General features: G+C 48.3%; 1 protein-coding gene across 2 annotated transcripts in view; it reads right to left on the bottom strand.

Annotated features, from left to right (window-relative positions):
* The window catches only part of LOC142592691 (D-amino-acid oxidase-like), a 43673-nt gene that overhangs the window by 14781 nt on the left and 3572 nt on the right, over positions 1-25320 (bottom strand). Inside the window, exons 2-5 of one of the 2 annotated variants that reach the window (XM_075704260.1) lie at positions 20496-20707; positions 3742-3853; positions 1375-1457; positions 28-93 (exon numbers count right to left, since the gene is read on the bottom strand). In XM_075704260.1, the coding sequence (XP_075560375.1) occupies positions 28-93; positions 1375-1457; positions 3742-3853; positions 20496-20707 (473 nt within the window). Of the gene's footprint in view, positions 1-27; positions 94-1374; positions 1458-3741; positions 3854-20495; positions 20741-25320 lie in introns of both variants that reach the window. The other variant, XM_075704261.1, reaches the window with a different exon arrangement.

Raw genomic sequence — 25320 nt, 5'->3', positions numbered from 1 at the left:
CGCTACGAGTTCGGCGACAGCACTTACCGCTCCATGAGGTACGGCAGAAACTTCTTGCATTCAATAGTCAGCGAAGTCACGTAGCTGCCGTACCTGAAACGAGAGAATATGTGGTCTGTCTGCAGCTTGGTTCTCATGCTGCGTAGATGAAAATACACACGTTTGTTTTAGAGTTATAGATCTGTTGACATTCAACGTGAACAACGCAAGAGCAGCACGGGGACAAGCGGGGACCGGAGGCTCCGCACTTCGCCCTTCCACAAATAGTCCACGACGTGACCGACGCTGTACAATACCCGCCATGTTCTCTTCCTGACAACGACGCGAGGCTCATGTTGTAGTTGAAGGTGCCGGGACTATTTGAACAGCTATATTTTCCCCGCGTTGTTTTTGCGCTGTTCAAGTTTAGTATAGGTTACCAACTAGCACCGTCATCCACCATACTATGCAGACATATGCAAGGAATTGGTTACACGTGGAGGTAAGGCAGGAGGAGGGTGTAAAGGTAGATGAATAGTATCTTGAGGAGAGCCCGGTTCCCTGTGACCACTCCCTCCTTTCCCTGGATCGGCCACTGCTAAAAGTGACCAAGGTGTTAGTAAATTTGGGGACTTTTTTCTCTGCCGCAACCATTCATCCTATTGTAGATTAACAGCTGAGGAGCGAACTGTTGGTCACCCTGTGGTTACTCCTGCTGTTGCTCCTGTGCATCATGGTTGGCGGAATTCTCCACTCAAAGTGGCAGTCCTTGTGCAGAGTTCAGAAGGTCACATTACAGTGAACTTAAAATTGGGGGAGTTGGTAATTATTCGTGGTAAAACTGCCTGCGCCCTTTGCACACGGCCCCGGTGCGGTTTTACCATGAGTAAGGTTCAAGCACTGTCACGTTACGTTCATGTTGCGTATTTAACTGTAAAAAAAAAACATGTCTTTAGACTACGTCTGCCAAGTTCAATGACACTAACACTGGTGATCGAGACTAAAGGCAGCTGTTCGCGATTCTTCAGCGATTTCATGCGGAATAAATTGGAAACGTTTGCCTCTATTGTAAAGCTGGCTTTCCCACAAACTCTTCGACGGTCCAAGGTTCATGACGAGAGGTGATAGGAAAAAAGATCGCGCACTAAAGCACACTTCCCAAACGTGCTTAAATATTCAAAATGTTTTTTAAGAACACTAACGTTTTGCAGCCTCGTCCTTGATTAGCTGATTAAATTTGTGAACGACACGCTCGTCCTAGCGCTTAATCTAGATGGAGACCAACAGTAGGCGATTCCTTCTTTTTTTTAACTTTTTTTTTCTTGACGAAGTTCGCAGCAGCTTCAGCTTTTCCCGGTACGGGGTTTTATGAGTGATGCGCATGGTAGAACTCACCTATATTTAGGGGAGAACGATGCGCGTTCTCTTTCCGTCAGGTCTCTGTAGTGGAAGAATGCGTCGGCGTATAAAGGCCGTGGCTGGAAAGCAGTGTTGACAACATACTCAGTATGTACAGGCCTCCAGAAATTCCAAAACTTTTCTCCATGCAGGTCATGTTTTCATTATTTTTGTAGTGCACAGAAAACGCATAAATCGCATAAGTTATCGCATAAATTTATTGGGTCATTGCCTCGTAGATTCGCGGTGCAAGTGCTCTTCCGAGACTATATGTGGTAATCCTAAGTGTTTAAAAGTAGCAGTTGGAGCCACATGAGGCGCCAACATTATCTGAATATTATCTAAAAAAGAGGATCGAGGAGTGAGAGGGGGGGGGAGGGGGTGGATCCATCAAACTGTAGTTAACTCTATTCCAAGTGGATTTAAAGATTCATCACATCGGAGCTATACAGCACCAATCTTAAACTACACATATTAAATATCTCTAGCATAATTGATCGGTTGTCTAAGGTGTTCTCTACAGGCGAGTTTGACCTGGAAAAGCTAATTTAGTGCATAAAGAACTAGCTACACTTATTTAGATGGTTGAGTTACGTACTTAGATGGTTGAGTTACGGTCACGGTGTACGAATATACTGTATACTTCTTACACCGTGGTTACGGTTGTGCTGGGGAATTCGGGGGAGAGGGCGGCCTCCGACCGAGCTGCGACACCTGCAGCTGGGCTAACTGTGTTCCCCCACACCCGCCGTGGTTGCTCAGTGGCTATGGTGTTGGGCTGCTGAGCACGAGGTCGCGGGATCGAATCCCGGCCATGGCGGCCGCATTTCGATGGGGGCGAAATGCGAAAACACCCGTGTGCTTAGATTTAGGTGCACGTTAAAGAACCCCAGGTGGTCAAAATTTCCGGAGTCCTCCACTACGGCGTGCCTCATAATCAGAAAGTGGTTTTGGCACGTAAAACCCCAAATATTATTATTATGTGTTCCCCCACACGAGCTCTGAGATGGCTTCGGCGCAACGCTAAGCGCAATGCTTCGTCTGCGCGAGAAAGTGCCAATTTCTTATCCGACTACATAAATTTATTAAATACTTGCTTATCATAGTTCTTGCGATTTTCTTTTCTACATATTGCGCTTTGCTATACTGTTTAGGTACTACGCACACAAACAAACCTTATATAAGGCTTATGCGGACTGCATTTCACATGTCTTTGCTTGTTTACGCACGAATAAGCATTCTATGTCATTCATATGTACTCCTACGCCTCGTGCAGAACTTCTTTCGCAGTGATTATAGAATTCTCCTACCACACTGGAGACTCCACATCGTCGACAGCCAAAAAGAATTGAAATGTTTTATGACTTACGAGGGCGAATCAGAAAGCCTCTTCCCTAATTTTTCTACCAAATTGCAGCGGTAAATGCGAAGTCAACATAACCATTCGCAGCAGTAGAGCTTTCTTGGATCGGCCCGGACTTATCCTCCGGTAGCTCGGCGGCACAGCGCTGCTGTCAGTTGTTGAAGATGGCGGTTGTGCTTCACGTGTCCACGGCCTACGAGCAACTAAATGTCGTTCGTTTTCTATGGTGCAAGGGACGAACGCCCATTGAAATCCGCAGAGAAATGCAGCCCATGTATGGGAAAAGGCTTCTCGCTTTGAGAAATATTAGGTGGTTGTGTTGTGAGTTCGCAAAAGGCCGTGAAGACTTGCATGGCAATGGGCGTTCGGGGAGGCCGCGTGCGTCTTCTGGGATCGCCGAGGATCGCTCCTGCTGTATTTCATGCCACAAGGTGCAGCCATCCAATGCCGACAGTTATTGTTCCACACTGGCATGTCTGCTGGCTGCCATCAGGCGAAAACGCCGAGGGGCCCTCGCTGTGGACAACGTAGTTAGCCTCCGCGGCAATGCGAGTTCTCATCTGGCAATCAGAACCACCGACAAGCTCCGGTCATTTCACACGGAGAGTCTGGACAACCCACCATAGAGTCCGCACCTTGCCCCCTAGTGTTTTCACGTTTTCGGTCCACTGAAGAAGTTCCTGGTAGGACAGTAATTCACGAGCAACGATGAAACCAAGACAGCAGTCCGACGGTGGTTCTGAAGTCAGGCGGACGTATTCTACCATCTCAAGTTTAGTGCTGCGGCGGGACGCATGTCTGAAGCGGTGTGAGTACTACCTGAAACAAATTGTGCAAGGCACGTACAATAGTACGCATATATGTAATTACCTGTATGTACCTTATTCTGGCTAATCGAAAATGTCGGCAATGACTTTCTGATTCGCCCTCGTATATCTTCTTTCAACATCGTTGTGTTCAAGTGCCGGTTAAATTACGATCGGAAAGTCACCTGCACTTACGGTGTGCTCTTCCTTCAGGATGTAAGCCGGAACGACGGCCAGACCCAGTTCATTGGAGTCGGCGCTCTCCGCCAGGCGTTGGTAGAAGGTGAACGCGTCTAAGCACCACGATCTACAGAACAGACAGCGACAGTGCACATATATCACACAGCTGCTCCTGGCCACACTACTGTCTAGTGAAGAATGTGTCCCGACAAACAGCCGGAACACGTCGTTGTTATTTACAAACAGACGAAGACGAAAATACTTTGGATAGAGAGTTTGTGACACCAATAATTAGTCGTGTAATACACAAATATCACGAAACTCAGTGCAGGCTATCGTTGTTGTTTTTTTTTTGTTTTTTTTCTCCTCAGGCCAACACAACATATGGCGGGATTGTATAGTCACATTGTCGTGACGGTGAAGCATCAGACCCTCGCACAAATGACAGTCGCGAAACCAACTTTATTATTGGGCGAACTTGTACCCACAAGGACAAGTTACACTCAAATTTTAGATTGTGTGGTACAGCGCGAAGCAGGAACAAGGGACGCAATACAAGGTCCCTGCTTCGCGCTGTACTGCGCAATAAAAAATGGAAAACGAACTAGCCCAAAGCATCACCCTTCTAAGTTACACTCAAACGCAACTATATATAGTTGCAAGTGCAGGCGTCGACTGCAAATCTGACGTGCGGGTGAAGCACGCCAGCTAATTAGGCACGATTCAACGAAGGTTCCAGCATAATCGCTGATGCTCGGGTATTTTCCAGAATTTATAACGCTATTCCCTTCGCGTATACTATCTGATTATGCAATGTTAGGCAACAGTATAGACAGAAGGTAGATTCGGCGACAACAGTCGAGAATGTTCCGAATTTTCAGGTGCATCTTGCACCAATTAAGCTATAGCATTAACACTTCTTAGCAGGTGATCAGCGGTCACCGCAAGAAGGCAAACTAGTATGCGCGTCAGTATCATATTTATGAGGAAATCTGGTCATCATGCAGGTACAATTACTTCACTCGGAGCAATACTGCCGTGGAATGCAAGTGGGAGACTTTCAGGGGGCTTTCTTTGAAAAACAGAAATAAAGGTTAACGCGAATGGGTGCACGCCACAAACAAATGATACTCATTTACAAACTAAGTGTTCATATAGAGGCCATGATATACTTAAAAAGTTTACCTGCCATGACTAAGTAACCTGTCAAGGCAAGTAGAGATACTAACGGATACTACTTCAAGTAAGAGCTTGAAACATACCATTAGCTTTAAGGAGATAGAAGAATTAACCCCATAAAAAACTTGGTACCTGCTACCAGGGGCACCAAGCACATAAGGGTATCCATTTGGTGGGAGGGCGCCGTATACATTAGGACAGCCGGTCAACGCCTTCAAATTCTAATGCTTATTCTTAAAGCAGCATTTGAATGTGGCACCTTCATCTAGCCTTCACGATCACATGTTTGTTTGGACTTTAGGTGTTAAAAACAAGCTTTTTTTAAAGGGCATTGGAAGCACGTCAATCTCCACATGATAGAACGAACCAATGACCGGAAAAGGGTATAAGTAGTTTGCATTAAAGGTCGGTAGATCAACACGGATCACACTTTATGTGAAACAAAGGGGATGAGGCATAGTCAATACTTATTAACTGAATCAGCCAACCTTCATTCTTAGAAATTAGAAGGTATAAACCAGGTAACTGGGCGTTTAGAGGGAACTGGACACGCGCGTGCGTGCGTGCGCGCGTGCGTGCGTGCGTGCGTGTCCTAACTAACTAAGGTCACGTGTGACTGATTGGTCTAAGTGCCCTACTCTTGCAGATTCTAGAGGCTGACTGTCAATGCTGAATGCTTGCTTCTCCTGCCAGGCTATGCAACATTAACATATATTCTGCATAATAATCTTCAACGCTATTCTTACACTTTCTCAGCTAATTAAGGCCCTCAATCGTATGTTACAACGCGTCCCCATCGTTGCTGAACAGGACGAAGTCATCTGCTAACCATGAGTTGCCGACATATTCGCCACTGACACTCACTCGTAATCCTTCTTATAGTAACAGCTTCACACTTCACAGCATGCAGTAAACAGCATTGGAGAGATTGCCTCTCCTAGTCTGATAGCTTTCGTGATAGGTGTTTTTCCACTTTTCTTGTGGAGGATTAAAGTAACTCTACAGTTTTAAATATTTCATATTTAAAGAATTTCAAATTTGGTAAGATATTCACGCACGCTTTCTTTACTCCCTGAATATGCAGTGCCTCCATGACTGCTGCTATCTTAAGTGAATCAAAGGTTCTTTTTTATGATCTATGTGTTATGCATATTTTCTATTCGCATTATTAATGATATGGCATGCGATTCACTGCTGAATATTGTCACGTTGTAGCGACGGTGAAGAACCAGACAGCAGCAAGAACTGTCTCTTTGCTGAGCAAACATGTTCCCAAGTGACACTCAAAGTACAACGATAGTGGCGAGCACAGTCGGCGATCATGGAATATCGGATCTATCGGGCGCGTCGGCCATTCATACACGGCTCGTCTTGCATTCCGGCGTACTCGTTGGAGTTCGCGTGCGGGCTCGAATGTACTCCCCTGTTATCGTTGCGCATGAATTCTGATTACAGACAAGATTACTTCGCTAAAGAGGCGGCGACAACAGTGGAGAAAGTTCCGACACATGAAGGCACGTCATGCGCCGAGCGGTAACATTGTAAAATTTGCCAGGGAAAAACGTTCGCGGAAATGCATAAACAATTCATACACGTGTCAATATCCTTTCCTAAAGTAAGCCTGTCATGTTGGTTGATTGAAGTCAAGTGCAGCTGCGATTCTATTGGAAATGGCCTAGGTGAATATTTTCATCATCATCATCATCATCATCATCATCATCATCATCGTCGTCGTCGTCGTCGTCGTCGTCGTCGTCGTCGTCGTCAGCCTATTCATGTCCACTGCAGGATGAAGGCCTCTCCCTGCGATCTCCAATTACCCCTATCCTGCGCCAACCGATTCCAACTAGCACCCGCAAAGTTCCTAATTTCGTCGCACCATCTAGTCTTCTGCCGTCCTCTACTGCGCTTCCCTTCTCTTGGTACCCCTTCTGTCACCCTGATGGACCAACGGTTATCTAGTCTGCGCATTACATGACCTTCCCAGCGCCATTTTTTTTCTCCTAATGTCTATTAGAATATCGTCTATACCCGTTTGCTCTCTTATCCAAACCACTCTCTTTCTGTCTCTTAAAGTTATGCCTAGCATTCTTCGTTCCATCGCTCTTTGTGCGGTCCTTAACTTGTTCTCAAGCTTCTTTGTCAGCCTCCAAGTCTCTGCCCTCTATATTAGCATCGGTAGAATGCACTGATTGTACACCTTTCTTTTTAGTGAAAATGGTAAGCTTTCAGTAAGGATCTGAGTATGTCGGCCGTATACGCTCCAACCCAATTTTATTCTCCTGCAAATTTCCTTCTCGTGGTCAGGGCACCCTGTGAGTAATTGACCTATGTAAACGTATTCATTTGCAGACTTTAGAGGCTTACTGGCGATCTCGAACTCTTATTCCCTTGCCCGGCTAATTATCATTATATTTGTCTTCTGCATATTATTCTTCAACCCCACTCTCACACTCTCTCTGTTACGGTCCTCAATCATTTGTTGTATTTCGTCTGCATTGTTGCTAAATAGAACAATGGCATCGGCAAACCGAAGGTTGCTGAGATATTCGCTGTCGATCCTTACTCCTAAGCTTTCCCAGTTTAATAGCTTGAATACTTCTTCTAAGCTTGCAGTGAATAACATTGGAGAGATTGCGTCTCCTTGTCTGACCCCTTTCTTTATAGGTATCTTCCTACTTTTCTTGTGTAGAATTAAGGTGGCTGTGGAATCTCTGTAGATATTTTCCAAGGTATTTACATAAGCGGTCTGCACTCCTTGATTACGCAATGCCTCTATGACTGCTGGTATCTCTACTGAACCAAATGCTTTTTCGTAATCTATGTCTTCCTCGTGAATATTTTACACGATACTAAAGCAAGCTAATTGGACTATAATTATTTAATTCGTTGATGTCTTCCTTGCTATGCATGAGTATATTGGAATTCTTTCAACGATCTGATACGCTTGCAGTCGGGAGGCAGTGCATATAAGGGGTAGCAAGCTTTTCAAGTGTAACATCGCCTCCATTTTTGATTAAATCAATAGTTAGTCAATCGTGTTCTGCCGCTTTTCCCCTGGACATATCTTGCAAAGCCCTACTAATTTCATTGCTAGTTACACATGAAATTTCTGTATCCTGTTCGCCACTAAATGCAATCAAGATTACGGGGCTGATCTGGGTATTGCACAGTTCCGGTTATAATTTATCCGCTAGCTGCCTTTACTATATCATTGAAATTCCTAGACACATTGCCCTGCTAAAATTTCACCGCATGCACCGCGTTCTTTCGAGTGCCAACCTTTCAGCTTGTTTATTTCATGCTATCTTCATTGTTTACTGCTTCCTCAGTATTTCCTCTTTCCTTCCTCAATATCTTGCATGTCAGTTATATTAATCTAGTTTATCAGCTTTTAACCATTCAGCCAGTTCGTCTGATAACTGAAAATGGACGCTGCTGTCGTTTCTTTATTTCGTCTTTCCTTACTTGGGAGAGTTTGCCCGCTTGGTCTCTTAGTGCTTCACCTCAAGCTTCGATTGCAGGCTCTGAAGTTATCTTAGTGAGGGTTTCGTTCATTAGGTTCATCGCCCTGTTCCAAAGCCTCAAATTTGTTTGCGAGCGCTAATTTCAACTCACCCGCTTTTCCTCTGCCAGCTTCAATGTTTTCCTTTTTTTTTCAAATTGACAGCAATTTTAGACTTCGCTGTCTTATTATCATTGTCTTTTACCCCACCTAACACTTTTACATACTGAACTATGCTGGGATCTGCGCACAGTATAAAATATATTTCATTTCTTATTTGCCCGTTTAGGCTTCTTCCTATTATCAAGCTCACGAAGGAGTATACTCACTGTTCCAAATCGATTCCTTTCTGCTAACCTAACTCTATCAGCATCACTCCTCTGCTATTACTAGAATCGCTGTCGTAGTTGCTAAGTGCCTGTCACCTAGTCCGCTCTTTAACCACCTTCCTATGGAACGCCCTTGACAAGGGTTCTCGCCTTTCTCGTTACTAATTAAACAACCTCATCGAATAGTTTTATTTCTTGATTATCATGACTGACGTTCGAGCGCAGGCTTACTCTACCTTTAATGTATATCTCCTATTTAGCTTTGTTCAATGACTGCTGTCTTCTTATTTCCTCTGTTTAACGTTGCCCGCTATGTCTTTATGGACTGTCGTTATACTGTCCCGTATTCTCCTTTATCTGGAAGACACCTGTGACCAAGAACGGGGTCATTATTCATCACTGTGTATGCCCCACGAGTTTTCCTAACCTCACTAAACTCAATCATATGCCAGGCAATACCTGATAACTTTCAGCCCTGCTGAGCTAGCTTTACTTGAATGAGCTCGAGTGTTGAATGTTGCCGATTCAGCTTCCTGCGGTAACCTAACTGAGTTCGGGGGTTCTTAGCCCCTCCTGTTACTTCGCAGGTCTGGCCACCACCTTAGTCAGCTGCTCTGAGTACTCATGTTCAAGGTTTAACTGAAAGATTCATGAGAGACCGTGGCCGTATGGAGAGTCATTTCGATTTACGGTCTTTTTCAAGCTCATTGGATATTTCTAATTTGGTCGGACCTATATCATTACAGCCTAACGGCCTGTTAACGATCCTTTTCATTGCGGTTTCAGGCACGGCGGCAAGCCTCGATAACGTGGTGGTTTGTGTTGTATCGATAGTGCGCATACACCATGCTAGCGCCAACAGATTGTTATTGGTTCTTCTGTATTTAAGTGTACATTCTGCTCATGTGTAAAAAAGTCAAAGCCCCTTTCTTAAAGAAAGATGGATGAACGCGAAGCTAGCCCCCAATGCAAAATTAATCAAAGTCCAAGTCCAAAGCCAACGACCACGCAATGAACCCAAGAAATGCGGAGCGACCCGATGCTCTACATACGTGATTTCATTGCTTGTTAAGGATTGTATTATTTCAAAATTGAAGTTGAATGAATACACATTTCGTTAAGTTGCATAGTGATTATTTTAGATCATGTAGCCGTTGATTACACGCACACATTCACACTTTCCCAGACGACTCTACACTTGCACAGTATGTGTATATTGTCACGTGGTGGTGACGTTCAAGAACACAGTAGCAATACTGTGTGAGACAAAACTAACTTTTATTGGGCGAACCTAGCTGTGCCCACAAAAACAGGCTACACTTATAGCACAACAATAGCGGCGAACACGGTCGGCGATCGTCGAAATTCTGATCAGCGGGTCAAGCGCGTCGGCTTTTATACAGCAGTAATCGAAGGTTCCAGACTAATCGTTGGGACCCGCATGTCTTCTACAAAGTTCTACACCATTCGCGTCAAGCGATGAAATCAGATAACACAAGGTTCGGCGACAACAGACAGCGGATAGAAGCATCGATAACTTTCCAGAAACTTCGGATACATGCAGGCGCGTCCCGCGCTGTGCGGTAATGTTAGGCGGCGAAACGTGTCGCCCGATAAAGACAAGTACACGTGTCATACCCCCCTCTTAAAGAAAGCATCGACCCGATGCTGCAAACAAACGAAAGTAATAAATAAGCACTCGTAGCAAAGAAAACAACAAAATAAGGGAAGTTCGTTAGCGTCCGTAAAACGGTTTAAGACGCACCACGTGGACCACTTCAGGTCGTGCGCGGCGCCGCTGTGAATGCGAAATGCTGTCTGGCACGACCTCATAGTCCAGTGCGCCAATACGTCGGATGACCTTGTAGGGTCCGAAATAGCGTCGCAATAGTTTCTCACTCAGTCCTCGTCGGCGTATCGGGGTCCATACCCAAACAAGGTCGCCGGGCTTGAACTCGACGAAGCGTCGTCGGAGGTTGTAGTGTCGGCGGTCGGTACGCTGCTGGTTTCTGATTCGTAGGCGGGCGAGCTGTCGGCCTTCTTCGGCGCGCTGGAGATAAGTAGCGACGTCAAGATTCTCTTCGTCAGTGACGTGCGGCAGCATGGCGTCGAGCGTCGTCGTCGGGTTCCTGCCGTAAACCAACTTGAACGGCGTGATCTGTGTTGTTTCTTGCCCCGCCGTGTTGTAAGCGAATGTTACGTAAGGCAGGACGGCATCCCAGGTCTTGTGTTCGACGTCGACGTACATTGCTAGCATGTCGGCGAGGGTCTTATTCAGCCACTCCGTAAGACCATTCATCTGTAGGTGGTAGGCAGTTGTCCTCCTGTGCCTTGTCTGACTGTATTGCAGAATGGCCTGGGTGAGCTCCGCTGTAAAGGCCGTTCCTCTGTCGGTGATAAGGACTTCTGGGGCGCCATGTCACAGCAGGATGTTTTCGACAAAGAATTTCGCCACTTCGGCGGCGCTACCTTTCGGCAGTGCTTTAGTTTCAGCGAAGCGGGTGAGGTAGTCCGTCGCCACGACGATCCACTTATTTCCGTTTGTTGACGTCGGGAAGGGTCCCAACAAGTCCATCCCGATCTGCTCGAATGGTCGGCAAGGAGGCTCGATTGGCTGTAGTAATCCGGCTGGCCTTGTTGGTGGTGTCTTGCGTCGCTGACAGCCTCGGCATGTTCTGACATAACGGGCGACGTCGGCGGTCAGGCGCGGCCAATGATACCTTTCCTGTATCCTGGATAGTGTCCAGGAACATCCGATGTGTCCAGCGGTCGGATCGTCATGTAGGGCGTGCAATACTTCTGGACGCAGTCCTGACGGAACAACAAAAAGGTAGTTGACGCGCACTGGTGAGAAGCTCTTCTTTACGAGTAGGTTGTTTTGAAGCGAGAACGAAGATAATCCTCGCTTAAATGCCCTAGGGACAACGTCGGTGTGCCCTTCCAAATACTCGATGAGGTTTTTCAACTCCGGGTCTGCTCGCTGCTGTTCAACGAAGTCTTCTGCGCTTAAAATACCAAGGAAGGTGTCGTCATCTTCGTCATCTTGCGGCGGCGAGTCAATGGGGTCGCGTGATAGGCAATCGGCATCAGAGTGTTTTCGTACGGACTTTTAGGTTACAGTGATATCATATTTTTGCATTCCTAGGCTCCACCGCGCCAGCCGTCCTGAAGGATCCTTTAAGTTCGCTAGCCAACACAAAGCGTGATGGTCCCTGACGACTTTGAATGGCCTGCCATATAGGTACGGGCGAAATTTCGCTGTAGCCCAAACGATGGCGAGGCATTCCTTTTCGGTTGTAGAATAATTGCCTTCCGCTTTTGACAACGACCGGCTAGCGTAAGCTATCACGTGTTCATGACCATCTTTTCTCTGGACTAGCACGGCACCGAGGCCTAGGCTACTGGCGTCAGTGTGGATTTCGGTATCGGCGTGCTCGTCGAAGCGTGCAAGTACGGGCGGCGACTGCATGCGTCGTTTGAGTTCTTGAAATGCGTCGGCCTGCGGCGTTTCCCACTTGAACTCGACGTCACATTTAGTTAGCTGTGTCAGCGGCTCAGCGATACGTGAAAAGTTCTTGACAAATCGCCTGTAGTAGGCACACATGCCAAGAAATCTACACACTGCCTTCTTGTCGATGGGCTGCGGGAACTTTGCGATGGCAGCTGTCTTCTGCGGGTCGGGGCGGACTCCAGACTTGCTGATGACGTGGCCTAGGAACGGAAGCTCATCGTAAGCGAAGCGGCACTTTTCTGGCTTCAGACTGAGCCCTGATGACTTGATGGCCTCTAGTACTGTCGTAAGCCGCCTAAGGTGATCGTCGAAATTTTCGGTGAAGACGACGACGTCATCCAAGTAAACAAGACAGGTCTGCTACTTCAATCCTGCTAACACCGTGTCCATGACGCGCTGGAACGTTGCAGGCACCGAGCAGAGTCCGAATGGCATGACCTTGAACTCGTAGAGGCCGTCTGGCGTGATGAAGGCGGTCTTTTCGCGATCTCTCTCGTCGACTTCTATTTGCCAGTAGCCAGACTTGAGATCCATTGACGAGACGTATTTTGCGTTGCAGAGCCGATCTAATGTGTCGTCTATCCGTGGTAGGCGGTATACATCCTTCTTTGTGATTTTGTTCAGTCGACGATAATCGACGCAGAAACGTAAGGTGCCCTCCTTTTTCTTCACCAAGACAACAGGCGATGTCCATGGGCTTTTCGACGGCTGGATGATGTCGTCGCGCAGCATTTCGTCGACTTGTTGTCTTACAGCTTCACGTTCTCGCGGCGAAACTCGGTAAGGGCTCTGGCGGAGTGGTTGAGCGCACTCCTCGGTTATTATGCGATGCTTGGCGACTGGTGTTTGTCGAATCCTCGATGACGTCGAAAAGCAGCCTTTTATCGTTGGAGCAGACTTCTGAGCTGCTGTTGCTTAATCATGGGGAGACTTGGATATAGTCGTAGTCTGGTTCGGGAACCATGGTCGTCGGGGTAGATGCGGCGGAATCCGAGAGGACAAACGCATTACTGGTTTCCGGAATTTCCTCGATGTACGCGATCGTCGTGCCCTTGTTGATGTGCTTGAACTCCTGGCTGAAGTTTGTCAGCAACACTTCAGTTTTCCTTCCATGCAGTCGAGCGATCCCTCTTGCGACGCAAATTTCACGGTCTAGCAGGAGACGTTGGTCACCCTCAATGACGCATTCTACGTCGGCAGGGGTTTTGGTGACTACGGAAATGACAATGCTGGAGCGAGGCGCGATGCTGACTTGACTTTCCAGCACGCTTAAGGCATGGTGACTACTAGAGCTCTCCGGCGGAATCGCTCGATCTTCCGGCAGCGTTATGGACTTCGACTTCAGGTCGATGATTGCGCCGTGTTGGTTCAGGAAGTCCATGCCGAGAATGACGTCTCGCGAACACTGTTGGAGGATAACGAAGGTGGCAGGGTAAGTCCGGTCATGAACGGTAATTCTTGCCGTGCAGATTCCAGTCGGCGTAATGAGGTGTCCTCCAGTGGTACGAATTTGGGGACCCTCCCATGCAGTCTTAACCTTCTTCAACTTGGCGGCGATGTGTCCACTCATTACGGAGTAATCGGCCCCTGTGTCGACTAAGGCAGTGACTGCGTGGCCGTCGAAAAGCACGTCGAGGTCGGTAATTCTTTGTGTGGCGTTGCAGTTGGTTCTTGGAGTCGTATCACGGCTGCGTCGTTTGAACTGAAGCTGGAACGTCGCGTCGTCAAGTCGTTTTTCGTCGGTGTAGTCTTGGCTTCCTGACTTCGTCGGTACGGCGGCGTGTCGTCATTAGGTCGTCGAGATGGTTTCTTCGTCGACTTCGTCGGCGGCGGAGGATCTTCGTCAGTTCGACGAACAGCAACCGCACCTCCATCGGTTGCTGCTTTTAGTTTTCCAGATATGGGCTCGCAGAGCGGCCCCGGGCAGGACCAGTGTATGGTCGGCGCTGCGGTGACAGGTAGCGGCCTGGTGACGGCGAACGGGACGGTCGTCGAGAGTTCCACTGAGTGGCGGCTAGGTAATCGGCGATATAGCGAGGTCATTCGCCAATCTGTGGCCGCGGCGCGTTAACGGCGACACCTCGCAGTCGCATCTTCCGGTATAGGCATCGGCGGTACACATGGCCGGCTTCTCCGCAGTTGTAGTGGAGCGGGCGGTGGTCGGGGGCACGCCAAACGTCAGTCTTCCTTGGAATGCCGCGTGGGTTGACGGGTTGTCGTTCTGGCGGCGGGGGTGGTGGTGGACGACGGAACTGTGTCGTCACTGGTCCCGGCCGCGGGCGCGGAGGGCGAACGTGACGGCGGGCTACAGCGGCTTATGTCATCGCTTGCGGCTGAGGTTGCGGCGATTCAGGGGCTACTCCGAGTTGTTGTTGGAGCTCCTCACGCTCGGCGTCGGCAATCGAAGTCACTTGAGTCTGTGATGACGGGAACAGCTTCTGCAGCTCCTCTCGCACGACCGCTCGGATAGTCTCGCGCAGGTCGTCGGTGGGCAGTGACAGAACTCCCGCGTAGCTTGTCGAGTTCGGGCGGCGGTCGAATTGCCGGTTTCGCATCTCGAGTGTCTTCTCGATGCTGGTGGCCTCGTGAAGAAACTCGTCGACGGTCTTTGGTGGGCTTCGTACCATTCCGGCAAAAAGTTCCTCCTTCACACCACGCATGAGTAGGCGGAGTTTCTTCTCCTCGGGCATTTCCGGGTCGGCGTGGCGAAATAGACGGCTCATTTCTTCCGTAAAGATGGCAACGTTCTCGTTTGGTAGCTGCACTCGGGCGTCCAGCATAGCTTCAGCCCTTTCCTTGCGCACGACGCTTGTAAAGGTGCGCAGGAAGCTGCTACGGAACAGGTCCCACGTTGTCAAGGTCGACTCCCTGTTCTCAAAGCACGTTCTGGTGGCGTCTTCTAAGGCGAAGTAGACATGCCGCAGCTTGTCGTCGGCGTCCCAGTTGTTGAATGTCGCAATTCGTTCGTAGGTCTCCAGCCAGGATTCAGGGTCTTCAGTCGCTGCTCCGTGGAAGGTCGGTGGGTCGGTGGATAACGGGGGACGCTGAGGCAGCCATTAGGATTGTCTTGACCACGATCTTCCTTGTCGTTTAAGGTAGAAGTTCGTGCTCTGGGGGCAGTCCTTGCAGTCTGCGGATAGCACGCTGGTCTTGGGCGATGTTGGTTTTGTCGTCGGGCTTCGGGCTTGGATTGCGGCTTTGCGGGGGCGTTCGGTACATGAACGCACAAGCACCTCCACCAGATGTCACGTGGTGGTGACGTTCAAGAACACAGTAGCAATACTGTGTAAGACAAAACTAACTTTTATTGGGCGAACCTGTGCCCACAACAACAGGCTACACTTATGGCACAACGATAGCGGCGAACACGGTCGGCGATCGTCGAAAATCTGATCAGCGGTTCAAGCGCGTTGGCTTTTATACAGCAGTAATCGAAGGTTCCAGACTAATCGTGGGGACCCGCATGCCTTCTACAAAGTTCTACACCATTCGCGTCAAGCGATGAAATCAGATAACACAAGGTTCGGCGACAACAGACAGCGGATAGAAGCATCGATAACTTTCCAGAAACTTCGGATACTCCAGAAATTTCAACAACCTGGGGTTCTTTAACGTGCACCTAAATCGAATTACAGGGTTCTTCTTCGCCCCCATCGAAGCGCGGCCGCCGTGGCCCGGATTCGATCCCGCGACCTCGTGCTTAGCGTCGTAACAACACCATAGCCACTAAGCGACCACAGCGGGTACGCACCATGTTGTCGAGTTTGTAGTGTTGCCTTGACGCTGGCAGCCTGCAGCTCGGAAGATAAAGCCGTTCTGTTAGAACGACGCGGCGTCCGTTGAAACAAGTGTCTGGATCCCGGATAGTTGGTACGGCATCATTTTTTCTTAAGGGAGGTCAACCGCACAAGGACACGGACGGCGAAAAGAAGACACACAAAGCGACGAGAATTAAATCCTGCAAGATGCACTGGAGATGGCTACGTATGCAACTACCCTTGGCAAGCTCCGGGAGTTTGATCCTCACGCCGGAGACTTTGAAGTCTACCTCGAGCGATTTCAGTGCTTCATCGCCGCCAACGACCTTGCCGAAGAAGCTGCAGGTATTTTTCATATCCGTTGGCGAAAAGGTGCGCGTGGCACTCAGCAGCTTGCTTCCACCAAAGACGCCCAGCAAGGTGCTATTCAAGAATGCTGTCGACGCACTGCGAAAGCACTACACCTCTAGAAACTCCGTTGCATCGGAAGGATATCGCTTCCCCCAGAAGAAACAAGAACAGTATGAAAGAGTAGCAAACTTCATCGTGTGTCTCAAGAAATCGGCAGCGACGTGCAATTTTGGCGCGTTTCCAGAGGAAGCTCTTCGGGGGCGACTAATTACTGGTCTTCAGGTTGATCCTATACGCTTCCGACTGCTAGGCACACCCTAACCGAATTGACCTGGGAGCGCGCCTGCAGGATCGCGGTGGCTATGAAAGCAGCCACTCAAGACGCACAGCAAATGATCTCGACGAAGAGCGAAGTTCTTGCAGCTTACGTCTTCCAACATTCACTGGCAAAAAAGGCAACATCACAGCTTCAAAAGTCCCGTACCGGCAAGAACGTCAGGAGTGGTGTGCCCAGGAAGAATGCAAAAACAGCGTCGCGTAAGACTAAAGTTCCGTGTCATAGCTGAGGTGGACACCATGTGCCAGTAAGTTGTCCATTCATGAACAGTACCTGCTACAAATGTCCGAAGAAAGAACACGTAGATAAAATGTGCAAAACTGAAATAGGCAATAAGCTTGACAATATTATTGCGGAATATGAATTGCTGACGCTGTGTCATGCCGACGGGATTTCGAGTACACCTGCCATTGTGGTTGCGTTAGAGATAAATGGCAAAGTAGTAACGATGGAGTTGGATACTGGCGCTGCTCTGCCATATATGCCCAAAGATGAGTGCGTAAAGCACTTCCCCACTGCTAGCTTCAGAGAAGCAAATGTAAGCTTCGTAATTTACATTGGCACGCCTGTCATGATCAAGGGCATGATTGATGTTTGTTACTACGATCAGTGCTATTCATTTCTGTTAGTCAGAGCAAATGATACCGACGGTGCAAGGATGCCAGCATTGCTTGGTCGAGACTGGCTGAGCAAAATTATAATTAGGTGCCATGAAGTTATGAGGGTGGAGACAGCGCACAAGGTAGTTGCGTTAACCGAAAAATATCATGAAGTGTTTGGACCTGGTTATGCTGCTGTCAAGGGCTTTAAAACCTGCATTAAGATCAAATAAGGGTTTAGCCCAGTATGTTGTAAGGCACGGTCAGTGCCATACGCTCTTCGCAAGCAGATGGAGCAAGAATTGGCAAAGATGGAAAAGGAAGGAGTTGTTTACCGAGTAAGGCACAGCGCTTGGGCGACACCACTCGTAGTCGTGCCTAAAAAAAGATAAAGGGCGGTGACTATTGTGCCAACATCCGGCAATGGAAGTTGACCACTGTCTCCTGCTCTTGCCAGAAGATATTTTCACTTCAGTACAAGGTGGAACCGTCTTCTTGGTCATTGGCCTGTGAAAGGCATCTATACAGCTTGAATTAGATGAGCGAGCACAGAAATTACTGACTGTGAACACGCATTTGGGCCTTTTTTAGGTTCAAGCTTTTTACTTATGGCCTAGCGCGTGTGCCTGCGGTATTCCAAGTAGTAACGAACCAAATTCAGGCCGCCTTGCCGGAAACTACCTGCTACTTGGATGATGTCGTCCTGTGTAACGAAATGTACGAGCAGTGCCAAGGAAGAGTCGAACAAGTGCTCATATTCCTAAGTAAACACGGGGTAAAGGTCAACGATGGGAAGTGCAAGCTCTTCCAGCAAAAAGCAACTTATTTAGGACACCAAATTGATGGGCATGTTCTGTATTCTACTAGAGACAAAGTAGTGGTCATTAAAAAGAAACGCGGCCAAGCCGATCAACGTGACGCAAATAAAAGCCTTTTGGGGCTTGGTAAATCTTCATTCCAAGTTTCTGCCGAATTTGGCAACGGTGTTAGAACCCCTACTTGCTGCGCATAGAGAAGAAATGGCACTGGTCACGTAAATGTGACGTTGCATTCGATACGTGCAGGATGCTGGTGATGGATGAGTGTTTTCGAGTTGTACGACGCGCACAAAGACATTCAGCTCACATGTGATGCGTCGGAATATGGCTTCGGAGCAGTACTGTCGCACGTGGAGGATGGCGTCGAGAAACCAACAGCGATTGCCTCAAGGTCTCTAAAGGTCTTAAGGCCGTGTCCGCGCCAGAGCACAACTACGGGCATATTGAAACAGAAGCCCTGAGTATTAACAGACTTGGTCTTAACGGACCTTCAGCTACTGACGATATCGCTCAAACCAAAGAGGGCGGGAAACGCTGTTGTTACAGCAAAAGTGCATAGATGGCCGATGCAGTTGACGTTTTTGGCTTGACAGCGGGATCAGTGATTGCTCACGCCGACTCGTTGTCACGGGCGCCATTGTCTGACCAAGAAGAGCAGGCAGAGTAATTTCCTTTGTTCTATCGCCGAGTAGCTGCTCACATCCAAATATATTGAACGTCAAACAGACCATGACAAGCTCTTATATAAAGCAAGCGTTCGAAACATGATCTGGCAGGGTTGGCCAAAAGCATTCCAGATGAGCTGCAGCCATTCTAGATTCGTCGCTTGGAGCTATTTGGACAAAACATGGATGTGGTGCCCGAAAACTTGCGAAAAGGGGTCGTGGCCCTTTTGCATGAACAACATTTGGGAATTCCTTAAGTGAAAGTGGTGGCACGTTCAGTGGTCTACTGGCCGGGCATCGACGTTGCTGTATAATGGCTTGCAAAAGTAAAATATGCCAATCTGTTGTTCTCTCTACGCTGCCAGCAACCTTATTTCAGTGACGAGTTTGTGACAGCCCATGGTAAAAGCGCAGTTAGGCTTGAAATAAAAGAAGGACATATGTCCTTGATTGCCGTTGATGCATTTTCTAGGTGACTTGAAGTCAAAATGATGCATACCGCGACAGCCACAAAAACTGATAGCGGTACCGTTCTCTGTTCGCGTCGCTTGGTCTGCTCGCTGAAATAGTTACTCATAGCAGGCCTCGGTTTGTTGCTGCAGAATTTGAAGGTTTCTTGAACCCAACGGCGTGAAAGAGGGTCACGCCGCCGTATCGTCCCTAACCTAACGGTGTGGCCTAATGAGCCGTGCAGACTACAGAGAAAGCCCTCCTTAAGCAGTTTTTACAAGACGAACGAAAGGGACAAAGCCAAGCTTTACAGCACGGAATCGACAACATTCTCCCAGCATACCGCACAACGCCCGATACTTTAACGGGAAAGACGCCCGCTGAACTATTTCTGCGACGCAAACTGAGAGGCAGGCTATTATTACTTCAGCCAATTGTTAGGAGTGATCTGCTAGACAAAGCGAAGAGAGTGAAAGCGTCGGCAGGTAAGCGCCGGGCTGCTTCGAAGTCATTTTCAGTTGGTGATTGTGTTCTTGGTGCGCTCGGTACGAGATGTAGTTACGAAATGGTTGCCACAAGAATGGCAAGGGTGAAATCGCCACTTAGTACATATTTAATCGCTGTCGGAAGCCATGAGCGGCACGTGCGTGTCGATCCTTTGCGAAGTTCTTGAACTGAACCAGATGAATAATAAGCGATAACCCCGTGAAATCGATTTGCCGCTTGCATCGGAAGTGCTTGAGCCAAGTTCTGCGGAACCCGAAGCCCAGTCGACAGAGCGACAGGGAGCGCCCAGCTGTAGCTCTCCTTCACCGATCACCCTCGGAAGAAGCTGTCGACAGCGACTACACTCGTAAAATAGGGGGGGGGGGGGGGGATGTATCGATAGCGCGCCCACAGTACTCGCATATATATATATATATATATATATATATATATATATATATATATATATATATATATATATATATATATATATATATATAGTCCCACAATATGTTGTCAAGTGTGTAGTGTTGCTTTGCTGCTGTCGATGAGCAGCTCGGTAAATAAAGCCGCTCTGGTAGAATGCCTCACCGTCCGTTACAACAGTTCTGACGATGATTTCAATTTGAAATAACATTCAGTGTACAAAATTAATGTTCGGCCTGTGCTCCATACCACCACACGTGTTCGCGAACACTGGGACAAACCTCTGACATTGATTGGACTCAATCAGGCCGTGACTATGATAAGGATGATGATGATCCAATGGCATTTCCCGTACCTGAGCTTCTCCTCGGAGACCCCGTGAACGATGTATGGGTTGAAGAATCCCGCCGCCACGTCACCCGTAGTGTGCGGGCTGAAGTGCTCGGCGAGCACGGTCACGTGGACATTTCCGGGTGCCACTTCCTCGGCTATCCGCACGGCAGCGCTGAGGCCCACGATGCCGCCACCAACCACGGCCACTCGCCAAGGTGACGTCATGCTGCTCGCCTGGATGAAACCACCCGCTGACGCGTTCTATACCTGCGTCGATTCACAATTTGCAAGTAAGTTAAGCATAAAAGGTCGTGAGAGTTCCCTTAACAGCTTCGCTGCAAAACATTAGTTTTATCAGTGCCGGCATGAGGAAAAAGTGCCACGCTGGTCCGAGGCCCCTTGAAATCTTTTTTATTTGCCTGTGTTGGCGGGCCACAGGGCACAATCCATAGAAATGAAAATCACAGATTCACCCGACAGGCAAAGCATCGATTACCATAGCAAATTATTAGGCAGCTATAGGAAAGAAGAACAGTAGGTTTAACGATCATATAAACTTGAAAACGTTCACTAACTGAATTAACAGGGATGGTGTCACGTGCACACAGGCAAACATGAACACATCTCATTCTGAACGCGGACACTCGCTGTCAAAGCGTTGACGTAAGGAAGAGCGGGAGCAGCAGTGACCGAATTGACCTTCGCGCTGCCTATCTCTTTAATGCCAACTAAGCAGCGAAAACACAGCGCACACGAAGCTTGCCGCAAAGCCACTCTCGATCACATCCTTTTCCTCTGCCCAGCGGATCCTCCCCCGCGGGGCCTGGAGCACCTTACTACTTGGGAGGCTTGGGAGACCCTACTGCGCTCCGAGGACCCGGCCAAGCAAGCCATCGCCACAGGCCGGGCTGCCAGCGTCATGAGCCTCCGGGACATGAACGTTTGAGTGCAGTGGGGCCGTGCGGGGGCCCAAGGACCTGCGTGTCCGCAACTCCCCTGTGTGCAATAAAGTTATCACCACCACCACCGCCCCTAGTCGCTTAGACTATGCACCCATCGCAGATCGCTTTCAAGATAGGGCCCGCATGGTCGGCCTCAGCCGCGTCATACGCAGCCGCCGCGAGCGAATCACCCTCCAGCCCTCGGTGCCTTGCGCGCGATGGAAGACGGTGCGCTTCCTCCCCGCCTGCCTCCCTAGCGCGCACGAGACCTAGTCACCATTCTCGGCTCACCCTCGCACGCTTCCACTCGCACCTGCTACGTACCGCGCACGGCCACGATGTTATCGTGTTTGGACTGCAGGTCACGAAACATCACGGCGACGGCGATGGCGGAAGTCTGCTATGAGTGTCCATATAATTGCTATCGCAATAGTAGATATAAGCATAAAAGCCCTCTACCATCCATGGCGCACGTGGCTATGGGTTGAGTACATAAGTGTGTGTATGCCTTCGAATAAAGTTAGTTGTGAGTTCAGCGCTGTCCTGTGTGTTCCTGCCTTCTGTCATCGTCTTTTCGCGCTGCCCCTTCAAGATGTTCAACCAGTACCAACTCGCCCAAATGTCGATCCTTCTTCATACTCTGCGCTAACCCTGGCATCAAACAAGATGTGGACGTGCTCAGCAAGGTGCGCTGCAGTGACCACAGGATGGTAAGAACTCGAATTAGCCTAGACCGGAGGAGGGAACGGAAGAAACTGGTACACAAGAAGCCGATCAATGAGTTAGCGGTAAGAAGGTAAATAGAGGAATTCCAGATCAAGCTACAGAACAGGTATTCGGCTTTAACTCGGGAAGAAGACCGTAATGTTGAAGCAATGAATGACAATCTTGTGGGCATCATTAAGGAGTGTGCAATAGAAGTCGGTGGTAACTCCGTTAGACAGGATACCAGTAAGCTATCGCAGGAGACGAAAGATCTGATCAAGAAACGCCAATGTATGAAAGCCTCTAACCCTACAGCTAGAATAGAACTGGCAGAACTTTCGAAGTTAATCAACAAGCGTAAGACAGCTCACATAAGGAAGTATAATATGGATAGAATTGAACATGCTCTCAGGAAAGGAGGAAGCCTAAAAACAGTGAAGAAGAAACTAGGAATTGGCAAGAATCAGATGTATGCGTTAAGAGACAAAGCCGGCAATATCATTACGAATATGGATGAGATAGTTCAGGTGGCTGAGGATTTCTATAGAGATTTATAGAGTACCAGTGGCACCCACGAAGATAATGGAAGAGAGAATAGTCTAGAGGAATTCGAAATCCCACAGGTAACGCCGGAAGAAGTAAAGAAAGCCTTGGGAGCTATGCAAAGGGGGAAGGCAGCTGGGGAGGATCAGGTAACAGCAGATTTGTTGAAGGATGGTGGGCAGATTGTTCTAGAGAAACTGGCAACCCTGTATACGCAATGCCTCATGACTTCAAGCGTACTAGAATCTTGGAAAAACGCTAACATAATCCTAATTCATAAGAAAAGGGACACCAAAGACTTGAAAAATTATAGACCGATCAGCTTATTGTCCGTTGCCTACAAAGTATTTACTAAGGTAATTGCAAATAGAATCAGGAACACCTTAGACTTCCGTCAACTGAAGGACCAGGCAGGATTCCGTAAAGGCTACTCAACAATAGACCATATTCACACTATCAATCAGGTGATAGAAAAATGTGCGGAATATAACCAACCTTTATATATAGCTTTCATTGGTTACGAGAAAGCGTTTGATTCAGTCGAAACCTCGGCAGTCATGGAGGCATTGCGGAATCAGGGTGTAGACGAGCCGTATGTAAAAATACTGAAAAATATATATAGCGGCTCCACAGCCGCTGTAGCCCTCCATAAAGAAAGCAACAAAATCCCAATAAAGAAAAGCGTCAGGCAGGGAGATAGGATCTCTCCAATGCTATTCACAGCATGTTTACAGGAGGTATTCAGAGACCTGGATTGGGAAGAATTGGGGATAAAAGTTGAGGGAGAATACCTTAGTAACTTGCGATTCGCTGATGATATTGCCTTGCTTAGTAACTTGCGATTCGCTGATGATATTGCCTTGCTTAGTAACTCAGGGGACCAACTGCAATGGATGCTCACTGACCTGGCGAGGCAAAGCCGAAGGGTGGGTCTAAAAATTAATCCGCAGAAAACTAAAGTAATGTTGTTTAACAGTCTCGGAAGAAAACAGCAGTTTACGATAGGTAGTGAGGAACTGGAAGTGGTAAGGGAATACATCTACTTAGGACAGGTAGTGACTGCGGATCCGGATCATGAGACTGAAGTAATCAGAAGAACAAGAATGGGCTGGGGTGCGTAGGGCAGGCATTCTCAGATCATGAACAGCAGGTTGCCATTATCCCTCAAGAGAAAAGTTTATAACAGCTGTGTCTTACCAGTACTCACGTACGGGGCAGAAACCTGGAGGCTTACGAAAAGGGTTCTACTTAAATTGAGGACGACGCAACGAGCTATGGAATGAAGAATGATAGGTGTAACGTTAAGGGATAAGAAAAGAGCATATTGGCTGAGGGAACAAACGCGAGTTAATGATATCTTAGTTGAAATCAAGAAAAGAAATGGCCATGGGCAGGACACGTAATGAGGAGGGAAAATAACCGATGGTCATTAAGAGTTACGGAATGGATTCAAAGGGAAGGGAAGCGTAGCAGAGGGCGGCAGAAAGTTAGGTGGGCGGATGAGATTAAGAAGTTTGCAGGGACAACATGGCCACAATTAGTACATGATCGGGGTAGTTGGAGAAGTATGGGAGAGGCCTTTGCCCTGCAGTGGGTATAACCAGGCTGATGATGATGACTTTTCTGATTGGCCTGTGAGGCACGTAATAGCTATATGCTGCAAAATGGTGTGCCGAATCAAAACAGGCGCATAGCATATAGTTAACCGCTTCGCATCACGTAGATTCCAATGTGTACCTTGTATCCACGTAATTTTGTCACTTGTTTGAGCTGCCTTTTTCTGTGCTGAAGTTTTCAATATAGTTGGCGGGCTTCGTTCGAGCCGGCTCCGGCTCGACCGGCACCGTAATCTGGCTGCATGTCTCAAATACGTCGTAAGGTGACGTTGTGGGCTGCTCTTAGTTGAGACCCCTCTGTATTCAGGAGGAAAGGCTGGCCGTGTGCCCTTTCCCCTTAGCCCAATGAAACGGTCTATACGACTGCGGATGGAGAATGCTAACAGCGGGATTGGTATCATATGTTACGGAGAATTCGACAAATCGAAACGGTGCGCACCAGAGCGCCTTGCTGCGATGTTTTTTGGATGAAACGACGCTCCGATATCCAGGTGTCCAGGGACCGATGTCTAGAGATGCTCCTGGACAGGGGAGCTCCCCTTGGTCAGCTTCTTTTCAAGAAGAACTACCGCTTGACCTCTTTCTCCGCAGTGGTGTGAGCAGTATTCCCGTCGCGCTGGTGCCCTTGGGTTGAGCTCTACCAGGTTGAACAACCCTAAAGCTGTCCGAGAAAAACTACATGCGGCGACTCCCAGCTACCAGAGTATCACTGATCGGCTGTTTGGTCGAGGTGGCATAGTGTGCAGGTCGCTAGACCAGGCTTGTGTAGCGGACCTCCCAGTGAGTATATTCCACTACACCTCACATGCACAAAGGCCATCGTGCGTGGCGTCGACTTGCGACTAAATCCGTCTGACACCTTACAGAAGCTCTCTAAGGCAGGTGTGGTAGCTGTTTACCGCTGCAGTTGCGTTGTGGACACTAAGAGAGCCCGCACTGAGTCAGCGATTGCGACTTTTGCAGGTTCTTATTGGCAATCGTAAATTAAATTGTGGCTTTTAGTTTTCTGAGTCGATCCGCTGGCCTCACGTCCTATGCAATG

Source organism: Dermacentor variabilis, chromosome 9 (genome assembly GCF_050947875.1).
Source record: "Dermacentor variabilis isolate Ectoservices chromosome 9, ASM5094787v1, whole genome shotgun sequence".
NCBI classification, from domain to species: Eukaryota; Metazoa; Arthropoda; class Arachnida; order Ixodida; family Ixodidae; genus Dermacentor; species Dermacentor variabilis.
This window is presented reverse-complemented; position numbering and strand designations above follow the sequence as displayed.